The sequence below is a fragment of the Podarcis melisellensis genome (assembly GCF_964234715.1).
Source record: "Podarcis melisellensis genome assembly, chromosome: 3".
Lineage (NCBI taxonomy): Eukaryota > Metazoa > Chordata > Lepidosauria > Squamata > Lacertidae > Podarcis > Podarcis melisellensis.
The window spans coordinates 16,577,289-16,603,123 of record NC_138530.1 but is presented as its reverse complement, the minus strand read 5'-3'; the positions used below and the strand labels follow the sequence as shown (position 1 = coordinate 16,603,123).

The 25,835-nt window shown below is 39.4% G+C and overlaps 1 protein-coding gene across 1 annotated transcript in view; it reads left to right on the top strand.

The window, feature by feature from the left end:
• Positions 1 to 24,733, top strand: part of SOS1 (SOS Ras/Rac guanine nucleotide exchange factor 1) — a 39,174-nt gene extending 14,441 nt beyond the window's left edge. The window contains exons 6-22 of the mRNA XM_081903723.1: positions 968 to 1,111; positions 2,058 to 2,168; positions 2,252 to 2,350; positions 3,509 to 3,636; positions 4,305 to 4,960; positions 9,793 to 9,874; positions 11,419 to 11,541; positions 12,432 to 12,535; positions 14,380 to 14,602; positions 15,100 to 15,219; positions 16,450 to 16,612; positions 17,227 to 17,344; positions 19,865 to 20,037; positions 20,328 to 20,444; positions 20,588 to 20,852; positions 21,510 to 21,628; positions 23,135 to 24,733. Of these exons, the coding sequence (XP_081759849.1) occupies positions 968 to 1,111; positions 2,058 to 2,168; positions 2,252 to 2,350; positions 3,509 to 3,636; positions 4,305 to 4,960; positions 9,793 to 9,874; positions 11,419 to 11,541; positions 12,432 to 12,535; positions 14,380 to 14,602; positions 15,100 to 15,219; positions 16,450 to 16,612; positions 17,227 to 17,344; positions 19,865 to 20,037; positions 20,328 to 20,444; positions 20,588 to 20,852; positions 21,510 to 21,628; positions 23,135 to 23,629 (3,240 nt within the window). The 3' untranslated portion in view covers positions 23,630 to 24,733. The remainder of the gene's footprint in view (positions 1 to 967; positions 1,112 to 2,057; positions 2,169 to 2,251; positions 2,351 to 3,508; positions 3,637 to 4,304; positions 4,961 to 9,792; positions 9,875 to 11,418; positions 11,542 to 12,431; positions 12,536 to 14,379; positions 14,603 to 15,099; positions 15,220 to 16,449; positions 16,613 to 17,226; positions 17,345 to 19,864; positions 20,038 to 20,327; positions 20,445 to 20,587; positions 20,853 to 21,509; positions 21,629 to 23,134) is intronic.
• Positions 24,734 to 25,835: the final 1,102 nt, after the last annotated feature.

The window sequence follows — 25,835 nt, the reverse complement described above, 5'->3', positions numbered from 1 at the left end:
TTGAAAACCAAAAAAATACTGTAGCCCTGTTTACGAGCTTAAATTCATGTATCCTCTACTGTGTGGGTGGGTGGTTGGATGTGTGGAAGCAGGAATGTGCTCATTGCTGCCCTGGACAGAAGGATAGCATATACATTTAATAAATGAATTAGCAAAGCCACTCCATCATATTCTCAACAGCCTGTCTCTGCACTCACCCACAAGTTAGTGCTGAATGTCTGTAGCTTGCCATCCATGTGTAAGGGTCATTGTATGATTTGGAATCCTGCAGAATCAAGGTTGTGAATAACGCAGAGAACATGCACAAATAAAGTAGGCTCCTTGATGCAGACATTCACATTGCCTGTTTGACAGGATGTAAAGCTAGTGAGTGCATTCTTCCTCACATTCAAATTTAAACCCTGAAAACATTTGTATAAATGCTATTTGAGATGCTAGTCAATCCGGTTACAGGTGCCACCACACAGATACATACATACGTACATACATACATACATACATACATACATGTATTTCACTTAAAACCTTTATCAGACAATCAAGTGACTAGCAGGACAAATTCCTGAAGACTGATTTACATCTTAATTCATGGTTATATGTGAGCCAGCTTGCTTCTGCCTCTTTGGAGACCTGAAACGGGATATTACCACCCTCAAACCTGCCCTCATTACAGGTATCCTGGATTTTCTAATGTGGCATTATCAATCCAATTAAAGGTTGGGATCTAAAGAGCCCTGGTTCCAAGTGAAAGCCACATCTGTGCATAACTTGGGGAGAGGGCAGGAGAGATTTTTCTTTAGTTAAACAGTAAATGCTTGTTAGGAAAGCCAATACTTGTACATTTTTTCTTATGTCTTAAATAGTCGCCATGAAATCTGTATTATTCAGGTTCTGCAGTATTTATTCTTGCTTTGATTGACTAACTCCCACCTCCAATTACTATTTATCAATCCATTTATTTTTGCAGGATGTAGAAAATATATTCAGTCGAATATCAGATATTCATGAACTTAGTGTGAAGTTGTTGGGCCATATTGAAGACACAGTAGAAATGACAGATGAAGGTAGTCCCCATCCCTTAGTTGGAAGCTGTTTTGAAGATTTAGCTGAGGTAGGTAATAGTATTTATAGATTTGTTGCTTATATGTGACACATTGCTAATAAATTCTAGATGTATCCTATGAACTGCAATAAAATATATCCGTAATGCCATACTCTAAGCAGTTTATGTTGGCTAAAAATTTCAACTGCATGACTTAGAGGGATAGATTACTTGTTAGAAACCAGTTACCATGTACACAGCTAGCTGTACATGTGTTTGTACTTCTAGTGTGTTTCGGTATATAATATTTAAGAAAAAAATCTCTTCTCATCTCCAAATATTTATTGATTAGACAATACTACTTATTAGTTCATAGGTGAAATATATCCAGTTTCTTTAAACCAAGCTTCCACAGCCTCAGCCCTCCAGATGTTTTGAGACTACAATTCCGATAATCCCTGACCACTGGTCCTGCTAGCTAGGGATCATGGGAGTTGTAGGCCCAAAAAACATATGGAGGGCTGAGGTTGAGTAAGCCTGCTTTAAACTCTGTCATACGTAGGTTGCTCGAACACATTTTGTCTTACCTCGTATTAATTTCTTTCTATATAACTTCTATATCATTTGTAATCTATTTATTATTATCTATATATAATATAATATACTTATACTCTTAAGCACTGTATATTATTAAACTGAGTAATTAATTTCAGTTACAATCAGGAGCCTGGGTGTTTTGTTTTGTTTTGTTTTGTTTTGTTCTACCATGTAAGCTTTACTCCCTGTTCCACTGAGTTGCTAATGACCAAAACAAATTGGAATCCAATGAATGTTGGTGCATTGGCCAGTTTCTGGTATGGTATGCACTAATATTGATTGGGTTCCCAAATTAACATAAGGCAGTAAACATATTCCTATCTATCTATCTATCTATCTATCTATCTATCTGTATATTGCATGATAGCATTGAAACAGTGTTTGAGTAAACTGAAATATTCTAAAATCCTTTATTTAGGAGCTAGCATTTGATCCTTATGAATCATACACTCAAGATATTTTGCGGACTGGTTTTCATGACCATTTTCTTAGCCTACTGTCAAAGCCTGGTGCAGCATTCTATTTACAGGTATGTTAAGTTGTAAAGTTTACAATGCAAATGATGTAATAATTGGACTTGTTTGTGAAACTGAAATATCTTTTCATTTCTAGTCAATAGGAGATGGTTTTAAAGAAGCTGTTCAGTATGTTTTACCCAGACTGCTTCTAGTTCCTGTTTACCATTGCCTTCACTACTTTGAACTTTTAAAGGTAAGAGAGTGGTAGACATGATTGCGTCTAATATTTTAAAGCTTTTACGTTTAATTTTAAATAGCATTTGCAACCCACTTATATTATCATGTGATCTTGCTTTTGGCACTGGGGTTTTTCTGAAGAACAGTGCCCAATTGGCAAGTAGAGTGCTGATGTAGGTAAATATGAATTTACAGTGTTCATATGCCACACTTCATAAAATCTTGTCCCAAGGTGTTTGATATAATTAAAAGTATAACAAGATACAAAAAAAAATTCAGAATCAAATAAAACAGTTAAACTTCAAAGTGACTTTTTTCTACAAAACCAGTATTTAAAATAGGAGACATTAAAATGCCTTAAAGGGATTAAAACATTTTGATCTGACACCTACATGGTAGTAAAAGGCACAAGGCAAATGCATCTGGGTTTTTAAAAAGTTAAATTACAGTCAAGAGAATAGGGTGAGTTGTATATCTTGGGTGTTAAAGGGGTATGAATGTGCTTCTTAAGCCTACAAAGAATAAAACTTAATGAAGATGCCTGAAACACCTCTGTGGGAAGGGGATTTCATAACTTAGGCACTGGGTTGTAGAATTACACACTTAAGTTATAGACTGGAAACAGTCTGTTATTGAAAACTTAGCACCTAGATTTTAATTAAAGCTAGATGTTGGACTCCTCGGTTTGGCTTCTTTACTTGCAACTATTTATCTTTCTTAGTCTCCTTTCTCCAACAGTCTTACTTAAACTAATAGCAGTTGACAGCCTCTATCTCAGTGTCTCAGTACTATGATGGAATGTGAACACTTGAGCAGGCTTCATGAGCCCTTCTCATAGATTGCTACCATATTACAGTGGTACCTCGGGTTAAGTACTTAATGCGTTCCGGAGGTCCGTAATTAACCTGAAACTGTTCTTAACCTGAAGCACCACTTTAGCTAATGGGGCCTCCTGCTGCTGCTGCTCCGCCAGAGCACGATTTCTGCTCTCATCCTGAAGCAAAGTTCTTAACCTAAAGCACTATTTCTGGGTTAGCGGAGTCTGTAACCTGAAGCGTATGTAACCCGAGGTACCACTGTATTTGATCTCTTAAGGGACTTATTTGCTGCTGAAGGATGAAATCTGATTTGTAAACTTATGTAGAAGTATTAACTATTATTTTTACTTTCATAGCAATTAGAAGAGAAAAGCAAAGATCAAGAGGACAAAGAGTGTTTGAAGCAAGCAATTACAGCCCTACTTAATCTTCAGAGTAGTATGGAAAGGATATGCTCAAAAAGTCTTGCAAAGAGAAGACTTAGGTAAATGCATTTCCACCCCCCACCGCACCCCTCGCTTTTAGCCTGGTTTGTTGTTCTATAAAGCCAGGCTTTCCAGTTTCCTCTTTCAGTAAACAATGAACAAAGCAGTTTGTGGCAAGCCTACTTTTTCAAAGGAAGTGACATCAAAGTCCAGATAGCTATTGTTTTCACAGTCTCTGATATGTGTGTGTCCTTGTACACTTCTAGTGAATGCATCTTGAGAATCTTCTGGTAAGCAGCAAGAAAAAAAAGTTTTTCATTAGCTGTTAAGAAATAAAAATATCATGCAGAACCATTTGAAATGCCTAACAATTTTTCTGTTAACTCTTCGTGCAGTTATTGTAGCATGTGCTGTATTTAAAGTAAACAACAGTGTGGTGTCAGATTTTCTTTCAGATGCTTACAGTCTTGATCAGGAAATATTACTTGCCACTTTACTGTTTAATCAGAATTGATTGGTTAACTGGAATTCTGTATTAGGCATATAATTTAAACATTAACAGTGACCATAGCACTTTCAAGTCTGGAACGTTTGAAGCTGGCTCATGGAACATACTTTGAATACTTCTTCAGGCTAATTGTTTTCAAAGTAAGCCTGCATTAGTTATTTTTCTGCTAGTATGTGCAGCTGCTGTTTGAATTAATGTCATTTTGTTTCTCTTTCAAAGTGAATCTGCATGCCGGTTCTATAGTCAACAAATGAAAGGAAAGCAGCTAGCGATCAAGAAAATGAACGAGATCCAGAAGAACATTGATGGTTGGGAGGGTAAAGATATAGGACAGTGCTGCAATGAATTTATAATGGAGGGGACTCTCACACGTGTGGGTGCCAAGCATGAAAGACATATATTTCTCTTTGATGGTTTAATGATTTGTTGTAAATCAAATCATGGCCAGCCAAGATTGCCTGGTGCTAGCAATGCAGAATATCGTCTGAAAGAAAAGTTTCTCATGCGGAAGGTACAGATCAATGATAAAGACGACACTAATGAGTACAAACATGCCTTTGAAATAATTTTGAAAGATGAGAACAGTGTTATATTTGCTGCAAAATCGGCAGAAGAGAAAAACAACTGGATGGCAGCCTTGATCTCTTTACAGTATAGAAGCACCCTGGAGCGAATGTTAGATGTAACAATGCTACAAGAAGAGAAGGAGGAACAGATGAGATTTCCAAGTCCTGAGCTTTATAGGTTTGCAGAACCTGATTCTGAAGAGAATATTGTTTTTGAAGAAAACATGCAGCCCAAATCTGGAATTCCTATTATCAAGGCAGGCACTGTTGTCAAACTCATTGAGAGACTTACATACCATATGTATGCTGGTAAGGAATTTTTCCAGGTCTTTAAAATATCTGAATTTATGTTTGAATGAATTTTAGTTTATTAGTATCTTCCATACACCCAGAGAATCAAGGTGGTATAGGTTTCTGATAAAAGTGGCAGCTTGTAAAAAAATAATAATTAGTGGTATCCTTGGGTTGAGTGACTATGCCTCTAGTTACACCTGCCCAGTAGCTCGGATGCTGCATCATTTATCTTTGAGATAAAGAACAAAAAGACTTTAGCATACATCCAGTTGATAAGCATTAATAACATTTGTTAACATTAACAAACCTACACAGAAATAGAGCCATTCTTTAGGAAACAGACTCAATTGAAATGTCATGTCAGTTGTACTAGTATACATGCAGAAGCATAAACAGATAGTACGGACTAATTTATTACATCTATAAACTTCAGCAGCTGCCTACCAGATGAGAGAGTATTTATGTGTAACAATGTGGTTTTGTAACATTGTTTTGTAATAGTCCTAATATGAATATATAAGACCATATCAATTTATATTTTTTCAAAATACAGGAATATGCTTATCTTAATTCACTTGAATCAGGTGGTCTCAAATAAATTGAAAACATTACCTATAATTTGTTCAAATTGTAATATAGCAGTTTAGCATTGAATCAAGGACCTTGGAATGCAAACGTCTAGACTTATCTAAGATACCCTCATATGCAATTGGTTCACCTCCTATTTTATTGCTTTGCTTACAGTATATTAATGGGGGGAAATCTTAATTATTTAAACTTGTCCACGTATCCTAAAGGCCATTCCACTTTACAAAATAGTTGAGAAACACCTTTGACCCTAAACGTTGTGTTAAAGCATGATGCATTTGATAGTGGTGGGGTTATGCTCATCTGACTTAGGACTTGTTTTTCCCCATGCTAGCTTTTAATATTTCATTTCAGAGAGGAAGGTTAAATCCATGGAAATTGTATTCAGGAGGACTTTTATGTAGAATTCTCTCCTTTTCCTGGCTAACTGGTGCAGAATATATTTACAAGAATAGCACTTGCTATGCAGTTTTCGTAATATTCCACAGTTGTATACAGGGCTGTGTGTATTTCATACTAAAAGGAATTCAGAACCCCAATCCAAATTCTGCTTTAATTAAAAGAAAGGTTTTAGGTCATGTATAAATTGTGCAAAATCTGTATTTTAGCATAGATATGCATATTTTTGTGATTTTGCTAGTTATAGGACTGGTAAGGACACTTAAGCTATTACTTGTGCACCTATTGAAAAACATATTCATCCACTACTCTGGCTTCTGAAGCTTTTGCAAAGTTTACCAAGTACTAAAAGGGCCAGATATTAGCTTTTAAAAAATGAAAAAGCAGGATGCTGAATTTTGCATCCACTGCTACAGGAATGCAGCATGCACACAGTCCCATTGAGTTCCTAGAAAAATGTACATACCTTTTTCAGTTCTTTTTCATGAGAACAGTAAACAAAAACTGCTGTGCATGAATATGATGATATATTTGGATAGCTTCCCTTGCTTGCTTTTTGAGTTGCAGAGTTCTAAATCTTGAATCAATACCTCTTTTCACCTCTTCTAACTGAACAAACACATTCTCTTCAAATTGCTTAAATTAGTCATTAAAAGATCTAAATTCCATCACTAATGATTCCTTAAAATTATCTGTAGTGTATGTCCTTCCATATCAAATGTTTCTTTTTTCTAGCTGTTTCTATTGGCTATTCTAACAGATAAAGCCGCTACTTTTGAGAAAAATAATATTCTTATACATAGGTTAGGGGATCTCGGCATTAAACGCTGAAATTCATTCTTACCAAATCAGCACGATAAATAGAATAAACTCATTATCATTTCAACAGACCATAGTAAAGCTTTTCAGTGGTGTCCTCCCATTTGTAGAATGCTCTCACCAGTAGAATCAGCTTGTGCTGACATTGGTATCTTTTCAGCACCAGGCAAAGGCATTGCTTTTCTAAGCATTTGATGCTAATTCCTTGCTCTGTTTGTACTTTAACTGGGTAAGTCTTTGATCGAGCTTTTGTTGAGGAGAGGAGCTATTTGTTTTATGATTTTATGTTTTAACCACTTTTAGTGGTGTTCTGGTTTTAAAATAAACATGTATGTTGTATTATTGGAATTCTATTTTTGTTAATCACTTTGAGATTCCTTGTAGAAAGCAACTAATAGATTGAATAAAAAATAAACAGTTGCATCCAATGCTATCCATGGGCAAGCAGAATGGAGTTCAGCTCCTGCAACAAGATTTTCTCTGTTCCCCATTTCAGCTTCTGTGTATCCTCAAAACCTGCTCTGGCAGTTGGAGGACACACACACACCCAATCACAATTTTTGGAGACACATGGAGAACTCAGAAGTTCTTTTGTGAAAGCTGAAGTCCTTTTGCACAAGGTTGGATTCTGCAAAATCATAATGGGGAAAAGTGGGTGGGTTTGCCTTGGCTCACCTGGTATAGAAGCTATGGCCCTCTCCATTCTACCCCATATACAGGGATGTTTTTTGTTGGTGACTAGTTTGTGTAAATGAATGGGAAGTTGGAATCGGGACCATTAGCTCCTTGTGGCGCAAAAGTGGGCAGGTTGAGCAAATGGCATTTAAATTCAGTATGGGCTATTTGACATAACTTTTACATCTTCCCAAAGCCTTTGGTTTTTTTGGCCTCTGTTCACAGTTCTGTGTGTGGTAAAAGTTCATTTCCATTTCCTGATTTGGCCCTTCCAGTTTTGAAAGAGCTTGCAACTTTTTTTCTCTTGGAGGGCTGTGCTGTTCTATTTATAGAGCTTTGATACGTTGAATGCTTGTGCGTCAGCATAGTGTCCATTTCCTTTCTTAACGCATTCAGGAATGGTTATTTATGATTTTTTTAGATGTTGTTGTTCTTTTAGCTTTTTAAAATGCCTGTTTGAGGAGAGATTTATCACATAGACAGACATCCTGACTTAACTGTGTGTGTGTATTTTTAACCAACTACTTGGCTCTATGAAGTCATTGCAGGAAAAGAATTTAGTAGGAAAATTGAACTTGCTGTAAAGTAACATCAAACAAAGTGATAGAAACGTATGAGTTTTATAACTAAATATGCATACTGAATAGTGTATGTAAATACATTGTTCTAATGTTGGGACAGAAGTTACAGTAGCTGTCCCTTAGCCCTGATCAAGAATGGGCCTTGAGTTGATGCCCTCCTTCCATTAAAGTCTACTTTTGTGCTCCAGAACATCCCAGGTCAAATTAACCCCAAGTGATTCTGGTGCATGCACAGTGAACCCCATGATTAAGGGTGAGAGGGATTCATGTCTGAGAGGTTGAAGGCTATGGGAAAGGAGTGCATGAGGCTCATTCTCTCCTTGCAAGTAGGAGGAAATTCAGTATGGGGAAGGTCCCATCTCTGGGATTGGGTAGGCAGGACCTCGCCCCAAATCCCAAACTGTTTTCCATTCTTGGTCAGGGAAGGCTTTTACAAAGCTCACCCAAAGAGCTGGAGATCACCTTCCACCCTGGACCTCTTTCTTTCTCACCAAGTGCATCAAGGAAGATGTGAAGACACACCAATTAGGGTAACTGCATTCAAGTTGTTTCATGTGCTTGACTTTCTCTTGCTGTAGTCTGAAGGAACCATGATGGTTAAATTCAATCCTTCAAGAGTCTCAAACCACTATAGATGTGGTAGCAGTGGACCCTTTAAAATATTCAACTTTGATCCTTGTCTTCTAATTTGGAAACAACAGAGCTAAAAACAGTGTAAGCTTGCCAGGGAGGAAGAGAAGATTTCTGGGTCAGGAGAGTTGTCTCTTGGTAAAATTGTAAAGAAGCAGGAGCCTTTTTTGTAGTTATTAGTACTGTATTTTTGTTGTTGTAAAAGGTACTGGATATTTTAGTGGGTTATGCTATAGGTTGAAATCATACTTTTAGTTATACTGCTATATGATTACATTTGGCCTTTGGCAAAACAATAAAGATTTGTGTTTGTCCCTAGCTAAATCTTCAGCCAGAGCAGCTTTAACCAAATGGTTTTGCTCAGAGACTTTTAGGTCCTGTACAGCAGATGTTCTTATCCTGGGATTTACTGCTGCTTGACATCCTTAAGTTAAAAGCCCTCCTGTGTACAAGAAAGAAGGGGAAAACTCTTTCCTGATAGACTTATGTTCTTTTGGTAGATAGTACATTCTGACCACCCATCAGATGATGAGTCTCCATGTTTGAGTGTGGTTTGCATTGTTATTTGATTCTCTCACATGTGTAGTTTCCTAGCTTGGAGCTTCCTTCACGACCTAGGGACACATTTCATCCCCCAAGCAGTAGCAGCTAGCAGGGTGGCCCAGACTGGGGGGTGCTACTCACCGAGCTTCCCAATGCCACACTCACTGCTGACTACCGAGAGGGGGAGGGACAAGGCAGCAGGGACCCTTGTGTGGTGCGGACACAGTGGCAAAGCCAGTCCAATGCCCTCATCAAGCTTCTTACTGTCTTGTCCCTCTCTCAGTAACCAGCAATGACATGCAGTGTTATTAGGCGAGATGCGCAACACCACCCTGCTTCCCCACTGGCTACTACTCCCTTCAGTAAAATACAGTTGACTCCGCAGTCCCAGAAGCAAGATGTTGCTTTACCTAAGTACCTTTTCACCTACAAAGAGAGCAGAAATCCGTCTAGAATGAATGCCCTTTCCCCATTCCCTCAGCCATGATTAGGTGACATCTCTTACATCTGCATCAGACTCCAGGGTTTGAGACTTCTGAAGTTAAGAGTTCTTCACTACCTGTCTAAGCAATTTAAAACAATATAGTGAAATATTTATTTTGTCTGTCCTAGATCCCAACTTTGTTCGAACATTTCTTACAACATATAGATCTTTTTGCAAGCCTCAGGAATTACTGAGTCTCCTGATAGAACGGTAAGAGGACTTTTCTGAAATACTGTGTTGTAATTTTGGTTCCGTTCTTCTGAGATGAGTTTTAAAAGAACACTTTTATCCTATGGAAAGGGGGGGGGTGTGCGTGCGTGTGTGTGTATGCGCGTGTGTGTACGCACGCTTATGCCTATTCCCTCTTCCCCCTAAGCACACCCTGGCTATTGTCCAATACCTCCAGAATAGAAGTTAAGGGAGACTAAAATTTGCCGCCTCTCCCTTCCTCTAATAGAGCAGTCCCATCAGTGGAAGTCTGTCCATGGGAAACCTGAAGCCAACCCATATTTCTTTACAGATTTGCGTTTAAGAAAAACCCAAATGCAAATTTCATAGGAAACAATTTCTTCCCAATTTAGTGTGAATCTTCAATTCCAAATTCTGTGCTTTACATGCAAACCTAAATAAATGAAGTTACAGCACATGACTGCTTTAATGTGTGTGAAATTAAACCCATATTTAATTTGAGGTACAGTGATAACTCAGGTTAAGAACTTAATTCGTTCTGGAGGTCTGTTCTTAACCTGAAACTGTTCTTAACCTGAGCTACCACTTTAGCTAATGGGGCCTCCCACTGCCACCACGCCTCCGGAGCACGATTTCTGTTCTCATCCTGAAGCAAAGTTCTTAACCCAAGGTACTATTTCTGGGTTAGCAGAATCTGTAACCTGAAGCGTCTGTAACCTGAGGTACCACTGTACAGGCAACTTCCCATTCACATGTGCTCTAACTGCATGTAACTGTGCTCATGGGGTGCCAGGAACCCAAAAGTGGATCCAGAAATGAGGATCACCCTGGAGAGTCCTCCTAGCTCATGGGGAGACTCTCCCCAGAGCCTCCCCACCTAACATCACATCAGCTGAGCAAACGCTGCAGCCCCTAACTCACGTGAGCCGGAAGGGCAGCGGGTCTTGTTGACTGCCTCAGCTAATGTTCGAGGAAGAAGCTTCCCTGCGCGTCAGCTGTGCAAGCCCCACTACCCTCTCTGGCTTATGCCTGAGCAACAGTGGGGCTTGTTGAGTGACTCACTCCTCCAGGGTACTCCTGATATACACAGTTTTGGTTATACGCAGGGAGGTCCGGACTGTAACCCCCACATAAATTGAGGGTTGTCTGCATTTAATGTGTAAAATACAAGTGCTATTCAGTTATGTCATACTAAGTAGTCAGATGCCTGTGTTGACATCCATCTGTCTCAAGAGACAATGGAGTGCACCTCCAGGGGTGAAGTCAAACCACAGATGCCTGCATCTTTGCAAATTGATTTCCATTTTACTCCAAACTGTATTGAATTTATTTAATCTCAGATTGGTACCATTGTAGTATATTTCCTATTCAATCACACTTAAGAGTATTATACCTGTGTCAGTTGGAAAGCTTGAAATTTTATAGGGGTTGTGGCCTTTCCCTTTCCTGCCTGAATGGAACTTTCCTAAATAAAATGTAAGAATTTAGTTCTATTCCTTATTGTTCATTGCAAATGTTAAATACTTGTTTAGTAACCTACTTTTTACATTACCATCCCACATTAGATTTGAAATTCCAGAACCTGAACCAACGGAAGCAGACCGCATAGCTATGGAGAATGGAGATCAACCTCTTAGCGCAGAGCTAAAAAGATTTAGGAAGGAATATATACAACCTGTACAGCTGCGGTAAGTAATCTTAAGTGTGTAAACTGCATCTTATTTAGATTTAGATCCCAGTTTTTAAAATCAGTGGGTGGGATCCAAAGGACTGTATAATGTTCTATGAATATACCAGAGCTTTTCAACCTTCCCACAACTGTACTTTCAAAAAAATCCACTTCTGATCCAGAGTTCCACATGACTGATCTTTATTTGAAATGTATGCCTCAAAGTTTGTGTAATTTCTTAATGAACTGTGCTACATTTATTAATGTAGTTATAATATGCCTTATCTGAAAATATTTCAGAAATGGCACTTCATCTACCTTGTGTTTCACTTGATAGTCTTGTTGCTTATATATTTTCTTCATTACAGATCTTAATTCAGTGATACCATGCCTTTTCCAGAACATTATATCCCCTAACTAATATTGTGTCTCATATTCAGTATTGTTTATTCACCATTTTAATTCCACTAGATGATGCACGAGCCATTACAGTCTAGAGGGAGATAGAATTCACCCTTGAGAGACATACTTTTTAACATATTTAAGTGCACAGTAAATGTTGATTGGTGGTAGAACTTGAGGATGACCATAGACATAAACTGTGGATCAACTTGACCTTTTGCTCCGGCCAGGTTTGCTACCACTGCACACATTCACTTATTACCCAGCTACCAGAGCTTGGACTGGAGATTGGGGGAACTCAGTGTTCTAGTCCTCCTTTTCAAGGCCCAGCAAGTCAGACAGGAGTTTTGGCATGGATCCTGACAGCTGTATGGCACTTCTTCAGGGAGTCAGGACAGTATATATGCTGTAAAATGAAACCAGCCCTACAGCTCTAGTAGACTTTGTCAAAAATATATCATATAAACCTGGTCCTAAAATATTGTATAATCTCTGTTAATGTTGTAGAGTTCTAAATGTATGCCGGCACTGGGTGGAGCATCACTTCTATGATTTTGAGAGAGATGTAGATCTACTGCAACGGTTGGAAGAATTCATTGGCACTGTCAGAGGTATTTGATTTGATTATTGCAAAGATCTAGCATGATCTGCTTCTTTTTCTTTTGTACTTGTTTTATTAAAGTGTGACGTTTCAGTTTGCCAGTTGGGCTTTACAAGGCAAAGGTCCAAGAGTCATTCAGGCTTAGCATGCGATCCAAGAGTCATTCAGGCTTAGCATGTGCCAGCAAGACTGATCTCAAAGTCACATTGATTTTATGACAAAAAATAATAATTTCCCTCCAGTTTTTGTTCAAGACTATGGTAGCAACTGGAAGGAAGATTTCCAGGTGCAGAAAAGGGTAGGATGGTTGTCTGGGCTATTCTGGACAGTTAGATGCTTGGCTGTAGGTGGGTGTCTTTTGGTACGGATTGGAAGTTAAAATCTTAGGGATCTCTCTAAGCTACTGACAAATACTGTTGTGATTGAAATAGGATATGAAGGATATTTGGCTTTAGCAGTTCCAAAAGTTTCCAAGCCACTGTACAGAGGGCCAGGACGCTCGCTTTCCCTGTCAATAGAATTGTAGTTGAAAGGTACCCTGGGGGTTATCTAGTCCAGTCCCCTGCAATGTAGGAATCTCAACTAAAGTATCCATGACAGATGGCCATCCCATCCAACATCTGCTTAAAAACCTCCAGTGGAGGAGAGTCCACCACCTTCTGAGGGAGTCCATTCCACTGTCCAACAGCTTTTACTGTCAGAAAGTTTTCTGATGTTTACTAAGAAACTCCTTTCTTGTAACTGGAAGCCATTAGTTTGTGTCCTACCCTCCAGAGCAGGAGAAAACTGAGGAGATTTCACCCTTCCCATATCCAAGAATCTCCTGATGAGTCTGCTGATTCTCCAGAGAGGAGGAGCAGTGTTCTGCTCTCTACTTATTCTGCTCCAGCACCACATCAAAGAGTCAGTCAGTCAGTCAGTCAGTGTGTTGGAGAGAGAGAGACTGAGTGTTAGAGATCGTGTGTAGAGATAAGGTTGTTGCTAAGAGCAGCTGCAGACACTCAGTACAGTGCAGCATTCATTTATGCTTAGACCTATTTAGCTCTGTATATAGTTGTGTATAATAGCTGTAGATACAATAAAGAAGATATTCTACAGAGCTGCTCTCCGAGGCGTTTATACTCTGCTAGACTCTGCTATACTCTGCTGTGAGACGACTGTCTTCTTGTTGGAGTGAATCCGGTGCTCACAACTCTAAGCTGTGAGTCCACAGCACTTTGACCTGTTCCTGTGCAGAAGGTGGTCTCTGGAAGTGCTACCCAGCTCGCCCAGCCCAGTCGGGGCTGAAGTGGATGAGTCCAGTTTGTGGCACTTGCTCAAGGGCGATGCTAACAAAAACAAGCTTGCTCCATCTTCTTTGTAACAGCCCTTCAGATATTTGAAGATAGCTATCTTGTCTTCCCTCTGTCTCTTCTGGCTAGAGCCAAGGTGATAGTGTGTGGTGGTGGGGATTGGGGACAAGCTGGTACTCTCTGGTAGTGACATACAACACTTAGGAAATACATTACCACAAGACATGATGATCGCTAGATTAGCTAGGATTAGGCATTTTAAAATGTAGGTCTGTGTCTGGGGCCTCATGTTCAGAAACAGTATATTATAGGCCTTATCACTAAATGCTGGGAACAAAGGGGATGACTGTCTCCATCATGCCTTATTTGTGAGTTTCCTGGTTGCATCTGGCTGTTGGTGCTAGACCAGATGGCTCTGGTTTCATTTTCTGAATTTCTCACATTGTCTTCTACTGTTCTCCCATTAGGTAAACTGAGCATTTTCATTATTGGAACGTTTCTAGCTACTAGGTAACTTCGTTATTATTCAAATGCTAGAATGTATTTTTCTTTTACTTCTCAGGTAAAGCTATGAAGAAATGGGTTGAGTCAATAACAAAGATAATCCATAGGAAAAAGCAAGCACAAGCAATTGGGCCAAGTCACAATATTACTTTTGAAAGCTCACCACCTCCAATTGAGTGGCATATTAGCAAGCCAGGACACATTGAAACGTTTGACCTGCTTACGTTGCATCCAATAGAAATTGCTCGACAGCTCACATTACTTGAATCTGAACTTTACAGGTAGCTCTGAAAACAATATTATTCTCTTCTACATCGTAATATGCAAGCAATGTAGTGTTCGGTCCTGGTCATTTCTGCATTCAGTTCTTACTAGCAAAGCTATTCATATTGTATTTAGGGAACAATGTTCCAAATTGTGACTCTAGTATATATTAATGTGAATTTGATATAGGTAGTAAAGTGATAATTTATTTTCATATGTTGGCATTTTGGAGCTCACTGTTAAAAAACGTATTATGAAAGCAAGATTTGTAAGCTATAAGCTTCCAGAACCTCATCCACAGATAGAGTATTTAACGTGAGATGGAGAGAATTTGTTGTTAAAAGTAGATGGTAGAACAATGGCATTCTACAAAGCAAACAAAAAAAATGCAGTCATTTTTTTTCTGATTTCAGAATTATTGGTTATTTGTAATAATCTAGATGGAAGTAGTACCTTAATTGACTATAAAATGATAGCATTTTCTCTATAGTTTATATTTATTTTCAATTTGTAGAGCTGTGCAACCATCAGAGCTGGTTGGAAGTGTATGGACAAAAGAAGATAAGGAAATCAATTCTCCTAACCTGCTCAAGATGATACGACATACCACAAATCTTACTTTGTGGTTTGAAAAGTAAGTTGCATGAGTGCTTTGACTAAGATCTTCTAAATACTGATATTAACATCCAGGTCCATACAGAGCTAGTCTGAGACCTGAGATAGGATTTTTGTTAGAATGACCCCGAAAAAAAAGAAAAACCCAGCCAAAGGCATTAGGTAAGCCTTTGTTTGGATGGAGGGGTGGTTGTAGCCTCTGCCTGCCTCTCCTTATTAAGGGTATCTTGTTAAAGGGATCTGGGGGTGTGGGTTCTGTCAAAGGCCCAGATGTGGGCTAGGACCATGCCACAACCCCAGTGGGAATCCCTCAGGGTGCCCCTATTTGATGTAAGTCATCGGGCTCCCCATATTGGTGGTTTACCCTTCGTTTGACTGCCTGCAGATGGGCGGGAGTCAAGATACAGTCTGGCTTCACCCAGTTCCTAAGCCAGACTGTGCACATTTTTAAACAATAAAGTTGTGGCCTACTTGAACCCATAAACCAAATCCATTTGTCCGTGTGTTTATTATCCACTAGGGAATTGTGGATCACAGGGCCTTGGCATGCAACATCATTCCTGAGCTGCAACTTGGCAAAATATTGGAGCTTCATAGAAGGAAATAATTGTAGCAAGAACAATAATTCCTAAACTTCTCAGTTGTTTGAAGTCTAAGAATTGAAAGACAGTATATTCTTTCAATTCTGCACTGGTTTTAGACTGAGTTAGTAATCCTCAAATTGGGCTTTGAGAAATTAAATCATTAAAGGCTTGTCTGAGTTTAGTGGAGCTGCTGATAGAGGAACCTGTCTATTGCATGTCTCATGATTCACTTCTCCAATCTTGCTACCTCAGCTCCCTCTCAGGGCCATTAATTTGGCTGCATCTCTGCATCAGGCATGATAGGATCATTCAGTCATTCCTGTTTATCATGTAGTAGAATTCCCTCCATAGGAGCGGATGGCCCATTGCAGCTCTGTATGAATTTTACTTCTTCAGACTGTTTCATTCCTATCAAGAGGTGTGTGCCCTGATCATGCAGAAACAAGAGGTGGGCTCCTCTGAAGGCAGACTTTTACTTTCCTACTGGTGTGCAAGTTTAACGTCTAATATTCTCCCATTTGGATTCAGAAAAGAAGTTGGCTTCAGTAATTATATCAGCTGCTTGGAAACCCCTTTATTAAGTCACACTTGTCAAAATAAAATTATATTAAATTGGTGCTTTTTAACATTCTTGTACTGATAAGTACATCTTTTTGTGCATTTAGATGCATCATAGAAACAGAAAACCTAGAGGAAAGAGTAATTGTAGTATGCCGGATAATTGAGATCTTGCAAGTTTTCCAAGAACTAAACAATTTTAATGGTGTTCTTGAAGTTGTCAGTGCTATGAACTCTGCACCTATTTACAGACTGGATCATACCTTTGAGGTAAGTCACATGTATATCTAGAAACTGTAATTGTTTTAACTGTTGCTGAATAAAGTATCATTGGAAAAAACAAAAACATTTAAACCAAAATCACTTTTTTTCTTTTTCTTCAGTCTTCAGCATGAGCACTAGGTAGGCTGTTGGACACATTTTTCTTTACATAGAGATAATCTCAGGGTTACATTAAACACTTACAAAATGCAGTGCAAATGTTTGTTTTGTCCCATGTACAAGGGTAAGACGCCACTGTGACATCTTGTTTATTTTGCCAAAAGTTCCTTTGTGCATCGTGTCCCCATTTGCAGACTGCATATATTCTCTAGACTGAGATTATCTCCATGGTGAAAAAGCATCATGTTAAGAAGTAGTGTCTCTTCTCTCCACAAGAAAGTGGGGCTCAAGCTGAGCAATTGAAAACGAGCAAAAAATCAAGGGCACTTCCCAGTGCCACACATAATATAACCCATTTTTTGATATGAAAAGCACTTCAATAAGTAAGGGGTGAGTGAACCCTCCAAGTGAATCTACATATTTTGACTGGCCCTTAATTTGAGATCATTGATAACATGCAGTTTGTAGTTGTCCATGTCTCAGCTTTCTTTATGCATCTTCAGCAAATCCCAAGCCGCCAGAAAAAGATTTTTGAAGAAGCTCATGAACTGAGTGAAGACCATCATAAGAAATACTTAGCAAAACTCAGGTCTATTAATCCTCCGTGTGTGCCTTTCTTTGGTAAGTAAGATTTCTTCTTGAAGAATATAAAATCACAAATGTCGATAAGCCACAGAACTATTAAGGAGCCATTTCTTAAATATATTAGTGGAGCTTGCTGTATTGTTTGGAATAGCCAGGCATTTCAAAGAATCAGTATTTCAACTTCAAAAGCTTTCCCCCTTGTTCAATATCAAATCCGCAATTTCACTACATTTTAGTTGGAACCCTTGACCTGATTTTTCAACTATCTTCATGTGTAAGGTACTAATACAAATTAGTATTTAACTCATTTAGAAACATTTGTGAAGTGTACTTTGTGGTTCTAGCTTAACCAGGGAAATATCAAGGGATGGAGATCAGATAAAGTGCTCCAATTTACTCTGTCCTTTTTTTTTTTTTAGCGCTGTGCTATACTCTACTTGATAAAGATACTTTCTGACTGTGCTTTGACAGTAGGCTGATTCAGATGCAAGGATCTCTGTCTAATAAACCATGGTGTTTTAAACAGAACAAACATTGTGCCTGTGTGCCTTCTCCTTTCCTTTTCCCTTCTCCAGTAGTGGTGAGGAAATACTAAATATAGAACACCTGAATATAGAATACTAGATCTGCTATATAAATAAGCCAGGGAGGCTTGCCTGATGCATTTGTTACATATTTTTAGGTGTCAGACAAGCCTTATTCCAAGTCTTTGGCTAATTAAACAATCCATGGCCTTTTAAATGGGCAGGGGGTATAATTGTTTTGGTTTGTTATTATGCTATATGTTTTTTGTTTTTATATTGTAAACTACCCCTATGATCTTTGGGTGAAGGTCAGTATAAACATTTTAATATTAATAATAATAATAATCCATAAAGTTTCTCACTCACATTTTTTACCAACCTGTCTTGTGAGCATTCCTATTTATAAGATTAAAAGGATCAGGTTTTTAGAAAATAGCTACCTAGTTGCATGGAGGTAATTTATATGCTCTGCAGGCAGCCAGGAAAGTGGTTGTTTACAAACCTGTACTGTATTATTTATTTACATAATGACATTAGTACACATTAGTACACATTATGCGTTGGATTGCAAGAACACATAGCCCTGCCCCAAGGAGCTTATAATCTGAAATTTGACATACCAAAGGGGTGCTATGGAAGGTAGTAAAAAGGAATGTATTACTGTTTCAATTGCATATACGTAGCCTTGGTGATAGGGCATGGGGATTATGGGGTGGTACCAAAGGCTTCATAGAAATTGTGGGTTTGGAAGAAGAAGGAAAGTAGGTAACATCACAGATGGTCTAGAAGTCAGTAAAGGGTGATGGAGGTGGAGGAGTGAAAGTCATGGATAGATACAAAAAAGGATATAAGAATGGAGAGAGCGAAGGAACTAGGAGGCCTTTAAGGTAAGGGGAAAGAAGGGAAATAGGGTCACACCATTGGCTCTACTGTGAGACCTCCAGTCTTTCAGCCTTTCTCTCCTTCAGCACTTACCTAGCAGCAGCCATTTTATTGGGCTCCAGAGCAGAGAGAGAGAAGGGAAGCAGGGCCATTTCATCCTCCTTTCCCTGAACAGTTTAAACCCTAGCTGGTTGTTATAAGAACACTGTAACCTGTCCTGGTACCTGCTTCACCCACTCCATCCTCTCCTCCTTTCTCATTCTGTGTTAGGTCTGTTGCATTGTAAGCCTTGGGGTGTGTGGATAGACTGTCTTTTAAAAATTATTATTGACTGAGACCCTTTCAGATGAAGAGTTGGTAGAATGGCAGGCAAAAAAAAACCACGAGGATGAGATTCAAAGAGGGTTGTTGGGTGCATGCCATGAGTCTGGAAGCTAGTTATAAATTATTATTATTATTATTATTATTATTATTATTATTATTATTATTATTATTTATTTATTTATTTATTTATACCCCGCCCATCTGGCTGGGCCTCCCCAGCCACTCTGGGCGGCTTCCATAAAAACCAAAAATACAGTAAAAATCACACGTTAAAAACTTCCCTGAACAGGGCTGCCTTAAGATGTCTTCTGAATGTCAGGTAGTTGTTTATTGCTTTGACATCTGCTGGAAGGGCGTTCCACAGGGCGGGTGCCACTACCGAGAAGGCCCTCTGCCTGGTTCCCTGTAGCTTTGCTTCTCGCAATGAGGGAACCGCTGAGGAAAGGGTTAGGGGGCACTGTGGAGTTTTGAAGGAGGATATGGAGGTGGGTAGAGACAAAAGGTATAGCTTGCCATTAGAATGGCTTGGTTACAAACGGGCATTAAGTGGGCAGTGCCCTTTGGCCACCATCCAAGGTTAGTTAACCATGTGTTGAGATGAAGCCCAAACTTTGTTTCGCCCCAGGTAAGTAGCAGCAGCAAGGCCAGCAGGCACATCTGCTTGGAGGAAAGGAGATCAGGAATCCCTTTGTTGGATCTTCCGAAAAAAATTAAGTGCATCATTCAACCTTCTCAAAGCCTTTGTAGCTCTAACCTTAATTCTAGTTTTCCATTGAAAGACCATAACCATTTTATAGCTGCAATTTTTTTTGGACGTTACTTGTAGGAATTTATTTAACAAACATCTTGAAAACGGAAGAAGGCAATCCTGAATTTCTCAAACGACATGGGAAAGAACTTATCAATTTCAGTAAGCGGAGGAAAGTGGCTGAGATAACAGGGGAGATCCAACAGTACCAAAACCAGCCATACTGCCTAAGAGGAGAAGCTGATATCAGGGTAAGTAGGGTTTTTTGCTCTTCCAGGTTCTGCTTCCTTTTAGGGGCCATGAGGAAATTCTTATACTGTTGGTTGAAGCTCCTTTGCTCACCAGGGTATTGTGCTGATTGTATTACGTCTGAATTTATTTTCAGCCCTTAGACTGGTTCCCAACTCTACAGTTCTTTTATTTCTCAATTATCAATTTCTAGAGCATGTCCTCGTCAAATAAGAGTTGATTTTAATCTGGTTTTGCTGTTCAACAGATCTGTTGATTCTGTGTTAATCTTTCTGAATATTTTGGGTTTCAGAAATTTTTTGAAAATCTGAATCCAATGGGAAATAGCATGGAAAAAGAGTTTGCAGATTATCTGTTCAACAAGTCTCTAGAAATAGAGCCACGTAACGTCAAGCCACCCCCAAGATTTGTGAGTATTTAGATTTCTCAGTTAATGTATGCTATAAAATACAGTTGGAGCTGCACAAACTTTTTAATAGAAAAAGTAAGCAATTTTACAGTAAAAACTATCAGTGTTCTTCATATAAACAGTGTTTTTGGTTTTCTGTGCAGCCCAAAAAGTACACCTATTCTCTCAAATCTCCGGGTGTTCGTCCATCAAACCCAAGACCAGGCACCATGAGACACCCTACACCTCTGCAACAGGAGCCAAGAAAAATCAGTTACAGTCGTGTCCCTGAGAGTGAAACAGAAAGTGCTGCTTCTGCACCAAACTCTCCAAGAACACCGCTCACCCCACCTCCACCATCGTCCACTTCCAGCACCACAGATGTCTGCAGTGTCTTTGACTCTGATCCCTCCACCCCTTTTCATTCAAGTAGGTGCTCTAGCAAGGATTGGGCTATTCTTCTCCTTTTTAAGTTGTTTGGCCTGTGTCGCATGTGGGCATGTTTTCTGATACTGCTGTTATGTGCCAAACCACAGGAAATAGTTTAGTTGATGCTTGTATTTTGAAAACGGTTTTCTTAAATTTGATTGAATTCAAACCATGATTGAAAAGGGAAAACTGAGATGTACTGTTTTAAGTGAATGCTTTGTTTGCTGTTTGTACAAGGTAAGTCCTTTAAAAGAGGCCCTGTGGATACAGAGTACACATATTACACAGGACCTCTTTTAAAAGACTCACCCTGTACATGGCAAGATGCTAGTAACAGTGACAATTATTTTATTTTCTTAATTCATTTTGTTTCTTTCTTGGCCTTTATCAATCCATGGTCCAAGGGCATGTTAAAACATAAGATACAACACTAAGAATACCACAGCCATTGGCAGCTCTTTGGCTTAAGCTGCTTTGTTTTGTTTGTGAAAAGAAATCCTGATTCCTCAGGAACTTAGCAGAAGGAGGCTGATAAATAAGAGGCATACATTTTATATGCTGTATTGTCCTTCATGTATTTAGAATTCACTGTTAAAGTACTAGAAAAGTAGAAAAATTCAAATGAGATGGATAATAGAATTTTTCATACACTTTCAGGGTCAGCTTCTGTGTCTTCCATAACTTTTCCAAAAAGCTCAGATGAAATTACTGTTCCCCCTCCTATTCCTCCCCGGAGACGTCCAGAATCTGCTCCTGCTGAATCTTCTCCTTCAAAGGTAATTTCACCGCATTTCTCTCTGCAGGAACAGTGAGATGACCATACAGTGGAGAGGGAGAGCCTGCTGTCACTGCCACCTCCACAACCTTTAAAGACAAAAGACCACTAATGTGTGCCTCCCCACAGAGGAAGCGGTTTATTCCGCCTTTTAAAATAAATGGAGCTTCAGATTTACAACCTAGTTTCATTTAATTCTTATACAAGGTGACAACAAAAGTTAACATTCACTGGGGGGGAAACATTCTGGGTTTTTTATGCTCCACCTATAATCTATAATGATAAATGAGTTTGGCTTATTTTAATTTTAATGTAAAGGCACAGCATGAATGGGCTATTTAAAGCTACTTCAGTGTTTCCATACCCACTCCCACCTCCCAGAGCTCCTGGAGCTCTGGTTCCTGCAGTTTCACTTTTAAGTGGCTGTTTGAAAAAGGTAGGGATCCTGCTGCCGTACTCACAACTAGCAGCTTTAAGAAAGTTAAAAAAAGGAGACCCAATAAGGTATGCACCTGCAAAAACAATGGGAAAACTAGTTTGGGTCCCACCCAAATGGATAACCTTTTTTTAAGAGGAAGGGAGGGGGAACAATAACGACTTTAGTAAAAAATAAAATTTCTGGTTGCCACTGGTGACCCTATTTGTTCCTGTGCTTATACGTTTTTGCACCTGGGAACACCTTTAGTGCAACTCTTTCTCTTTATCCATTAAAGGGCTCCCACCTTCTGTGCTGGATCTCCTACCTATCCAGCCCGATTCTGTTTCCTCTTCCCATCTCTTGCTTCTGGAAGAGATGTGGGCAATAGAGAAGAGTCTGACAACCCTCTCCTATTTCCCCCTCCCCCCTCACACACACACTTCCTTTATATGGGCATCCAGCTTTTGTCCTCTGTTGGAATCTTGTTGTAGGAGCACTCCTAGAAGTAAGATGAAATGAAAGCCTTTAGACCAGAGGTAGCCACATCCATCCTCTAGGGGCCACATGCCAGCAGTGCAGCTGGCCATCCCACACACTCTTGTGCATACTCTCACAGGCAGGTAGGCAGGCACCTAGCCCCTCCTCTTCCATGCCGATCAGCTGAGGACTAGGTGTCATTGCCCCCGTTGCTCAAATGATCATTCCAGAGACAAATTTGAAGGGGTGGGCAGTTGTCTCCTCCATCACAGCACTGCGCTTTGCACACCCAACTTTTTCTTTTTGCTGCTGCTACCAAAATTGGTGGGTTCTTTTGGGTAGTAGATAATGTCCACAACCCAAGGATTGGCCATTCCTGCTTTGGGCTTTCTCTAATCCTTTGAAGATAATTCATATTAGACGTGTTGTGTGGGTTTTTTCTACTCTGAAAGAGAACAACCTGTATTGGGTAACTCTCTCAACTCACCTCTGCAGGTGGAATTAGTCCAAAGGGTCTTCGCCCTCTTTTGCAAGGTACCGTCTTGGCATATTTGTTCCCCAGTGCAACATTGAGGTCTTTGAATTATGTCCTAACAAATCTTTATATTTCAGATTTCTTCTGCACATCTGGACAGCCCACCAGCAATCCCTCCTCGGCAGCCGACATCAAAAATCTATTCACCGAGATACTCGGTGCCAGACAGGACCTCCATCTCTGACCCCCCAGAAAGCCCACCTGTATTGCCTCCTCGAGAACCTGTACGAACTCCTGATGTTTTCTCTAGTTCACCTCTCCATCTCCAGCCACCACCCTTAGGCAGAAAAAGTGAACTGGGCAACACTTTCTTTCCCAACAGTCCGTCTCCATTTACTCCGCCTCCCCCCCAGACACCTTCTCCTCACGTTGTCCGGAGGCATTTGCCATCACCTCCTTTGATACCCCAAGATACGGACCTCCATTCTGTTGCTGGGCCACCTGTTCCTCCTCGGCAAAGCACTTCTCAACATATCCCAAAGCTTCCTCCAAAAACTTACAAAAGGGAGCCCACGCATCCATTGATGCATCGTGATGGACCCCCTTTGCTGGAGAACGCCCACTCCACCTGAATTCTCCCTTGTGCTCGAGAGAGAATGCTTTCCCTGGTGCCATGTCTGTTGCTGGCAATAGATGCACTGTACCCTGTGGGCACCAAGGAGTTGAGCTGTGTTGCTCCTAACACTAAAGACTCTACGTTTGATATTTGGTGTACAAAAAGAAGAAGAAAGAATCTTAATGACAGGCCCCTTACCGTGAATAAACTGTTGCTGTTTGTTAGTATAGTATGCAGGGCCCTGTTCTAAAGTCAGTGGACACCTGAATGTACCAGAAATCAGATTTGCAGATCTCTTTGGGCCAATAAGCAGACATTGTGCTTTGTGTAACGTCCTGTGAGGGATAAAATGCATAGTCCTGTATTCATCTGTCCACCATGATGTAAGTTCTTGGAGTAAAAATATTATGCACTTTTTAAAAAAAGAATCTCAAACAGGGAACTTGATAGTCTTCTTAATTTTCTTTTGTTTTATTCCCTGCTTTCAAATCATGAACTGGACTGTGAGGAAGATCTGTGGTACTGAACTGAACCAACATAGAGCTAAGACATAGCACCGTACTGCAGTCCTGTTTACAAACTGTTACTAGTAATACATGGGTACCTAGGCTTCACCAAAGAGGTACTTTCCTCCTCCTTTATGAACATTATGGTGCCAGTTCAAAAAGAATTTTTTGCCAGTAAACAGAATGCCTAACTTTTAACCGCCTTTAAACAAATGAGATTTAAGTCTTATATGAATGACACCAATGATGCAAACTGCAAAACAATGCTATTGTCAGAGTTGAATCTGTTTCTCCATTTAGAAGACTGTTAAATCTAGACTAGGTTAGGTCTTCATTTTAAGGTTTACTGATAATCCACTTAATGGCTGGTAGTGCAACATCTTTGAGACTATGCCATGAAAATGCAAAAGATGATCCGCTGGCCATATTCCCTAGTTATCACCATGTTTTAACTAGCAGTAGGTAGATGAATAATCAGCACCCATAGAATTGCCTTGTAGTTGCATAAATAAATCATATGTATATAGTGAATGTTGCATAAATATACTTGCAAATTGTTTTTAATTTAATTGAAATAAAGATACAGATATTTTGTCTGGCTGACATATATTAAATTATTGCATTTCTAAATGTACATTTCAGTTTAAAGCACTGAGGAGGAGACACATGCTGTGGTACACACCTCTCTTTCTTGCTCATTGTTTTAGTCTGTAAAGAAAAAATTTAGAAGAAATTCAAGGTTTGGCATGTGAAATAAATGTGTGTTAGGGGTGATTTGGAAGTGAACATCTGTGTGCTTAACATGGATCTCAAGCATATAATACAGTTCAGAATTCCAAACTCTGTTTAACTTCTTAAACCTTGAAACTGATCTTGACCGTGTCAGAAATGTTTGAAAGAAAATAATCTACATGAATATTTTGCCTTGGATTATCCATAGACCTGTGAATTGCGCTTCTGATTCTTGTACTGTGATAGTAATGCATGCCACTTATTGAAGATATTTTAATCCTTTCTACTACACTAGGACTTGTGAATGGTGCAGTATTGTATCCTTAGTTGCTAAGACTCTTATAGGATGTTTCCTCCTTGGCAAAACCAAAATACATTTCGGTAATCTAGAAAGCCATGTCACTGGAACAGTGATGGTAGAGAACCGTATCACCATGAAAGCCTACTGTTCTAAGACACTTCTACAGCATTATGTAGTGTGGTCTTTGCATTTCAGGAAAACGTTCATTTAACCTGCATTAAATGGATCCTTCTTAACATGTACGATATGCAGAAACAAAAGGGCATTCTAAGATAAAAATTTGTATAATGCTAGCCTATGACAAGTGTTAAGTTGAGCCCAGCTGAGGGTTAGAGATACTTTAAAATGACTGAACTTGCTAAGGGAAAGCTGAGAATCTGCTCCTTACTTAAATACATTTTTTGTCTTGTAACACTAAAGGTAGTGGTAATGCTCCTGTCCATAAGAACTTTAAAATACTGCAGATGATATTATGCCCACCTGAGCCAACTAGGAAAAACACTCTAATGTTGTTTCTCCAGGCTCTGCCTACAGAGTGAAAGTTCCCTAATCAATCCACTCCAGAAAAAAGTGGGAGCAGGATTATAGTTTGATAAATCCATTTAGCATTTGCAAGCAGCAACGTTTTGTACAGATCTGTCTTATTCTTGTTTTGAGTGGGAAAATGATGTTCACTTAATATT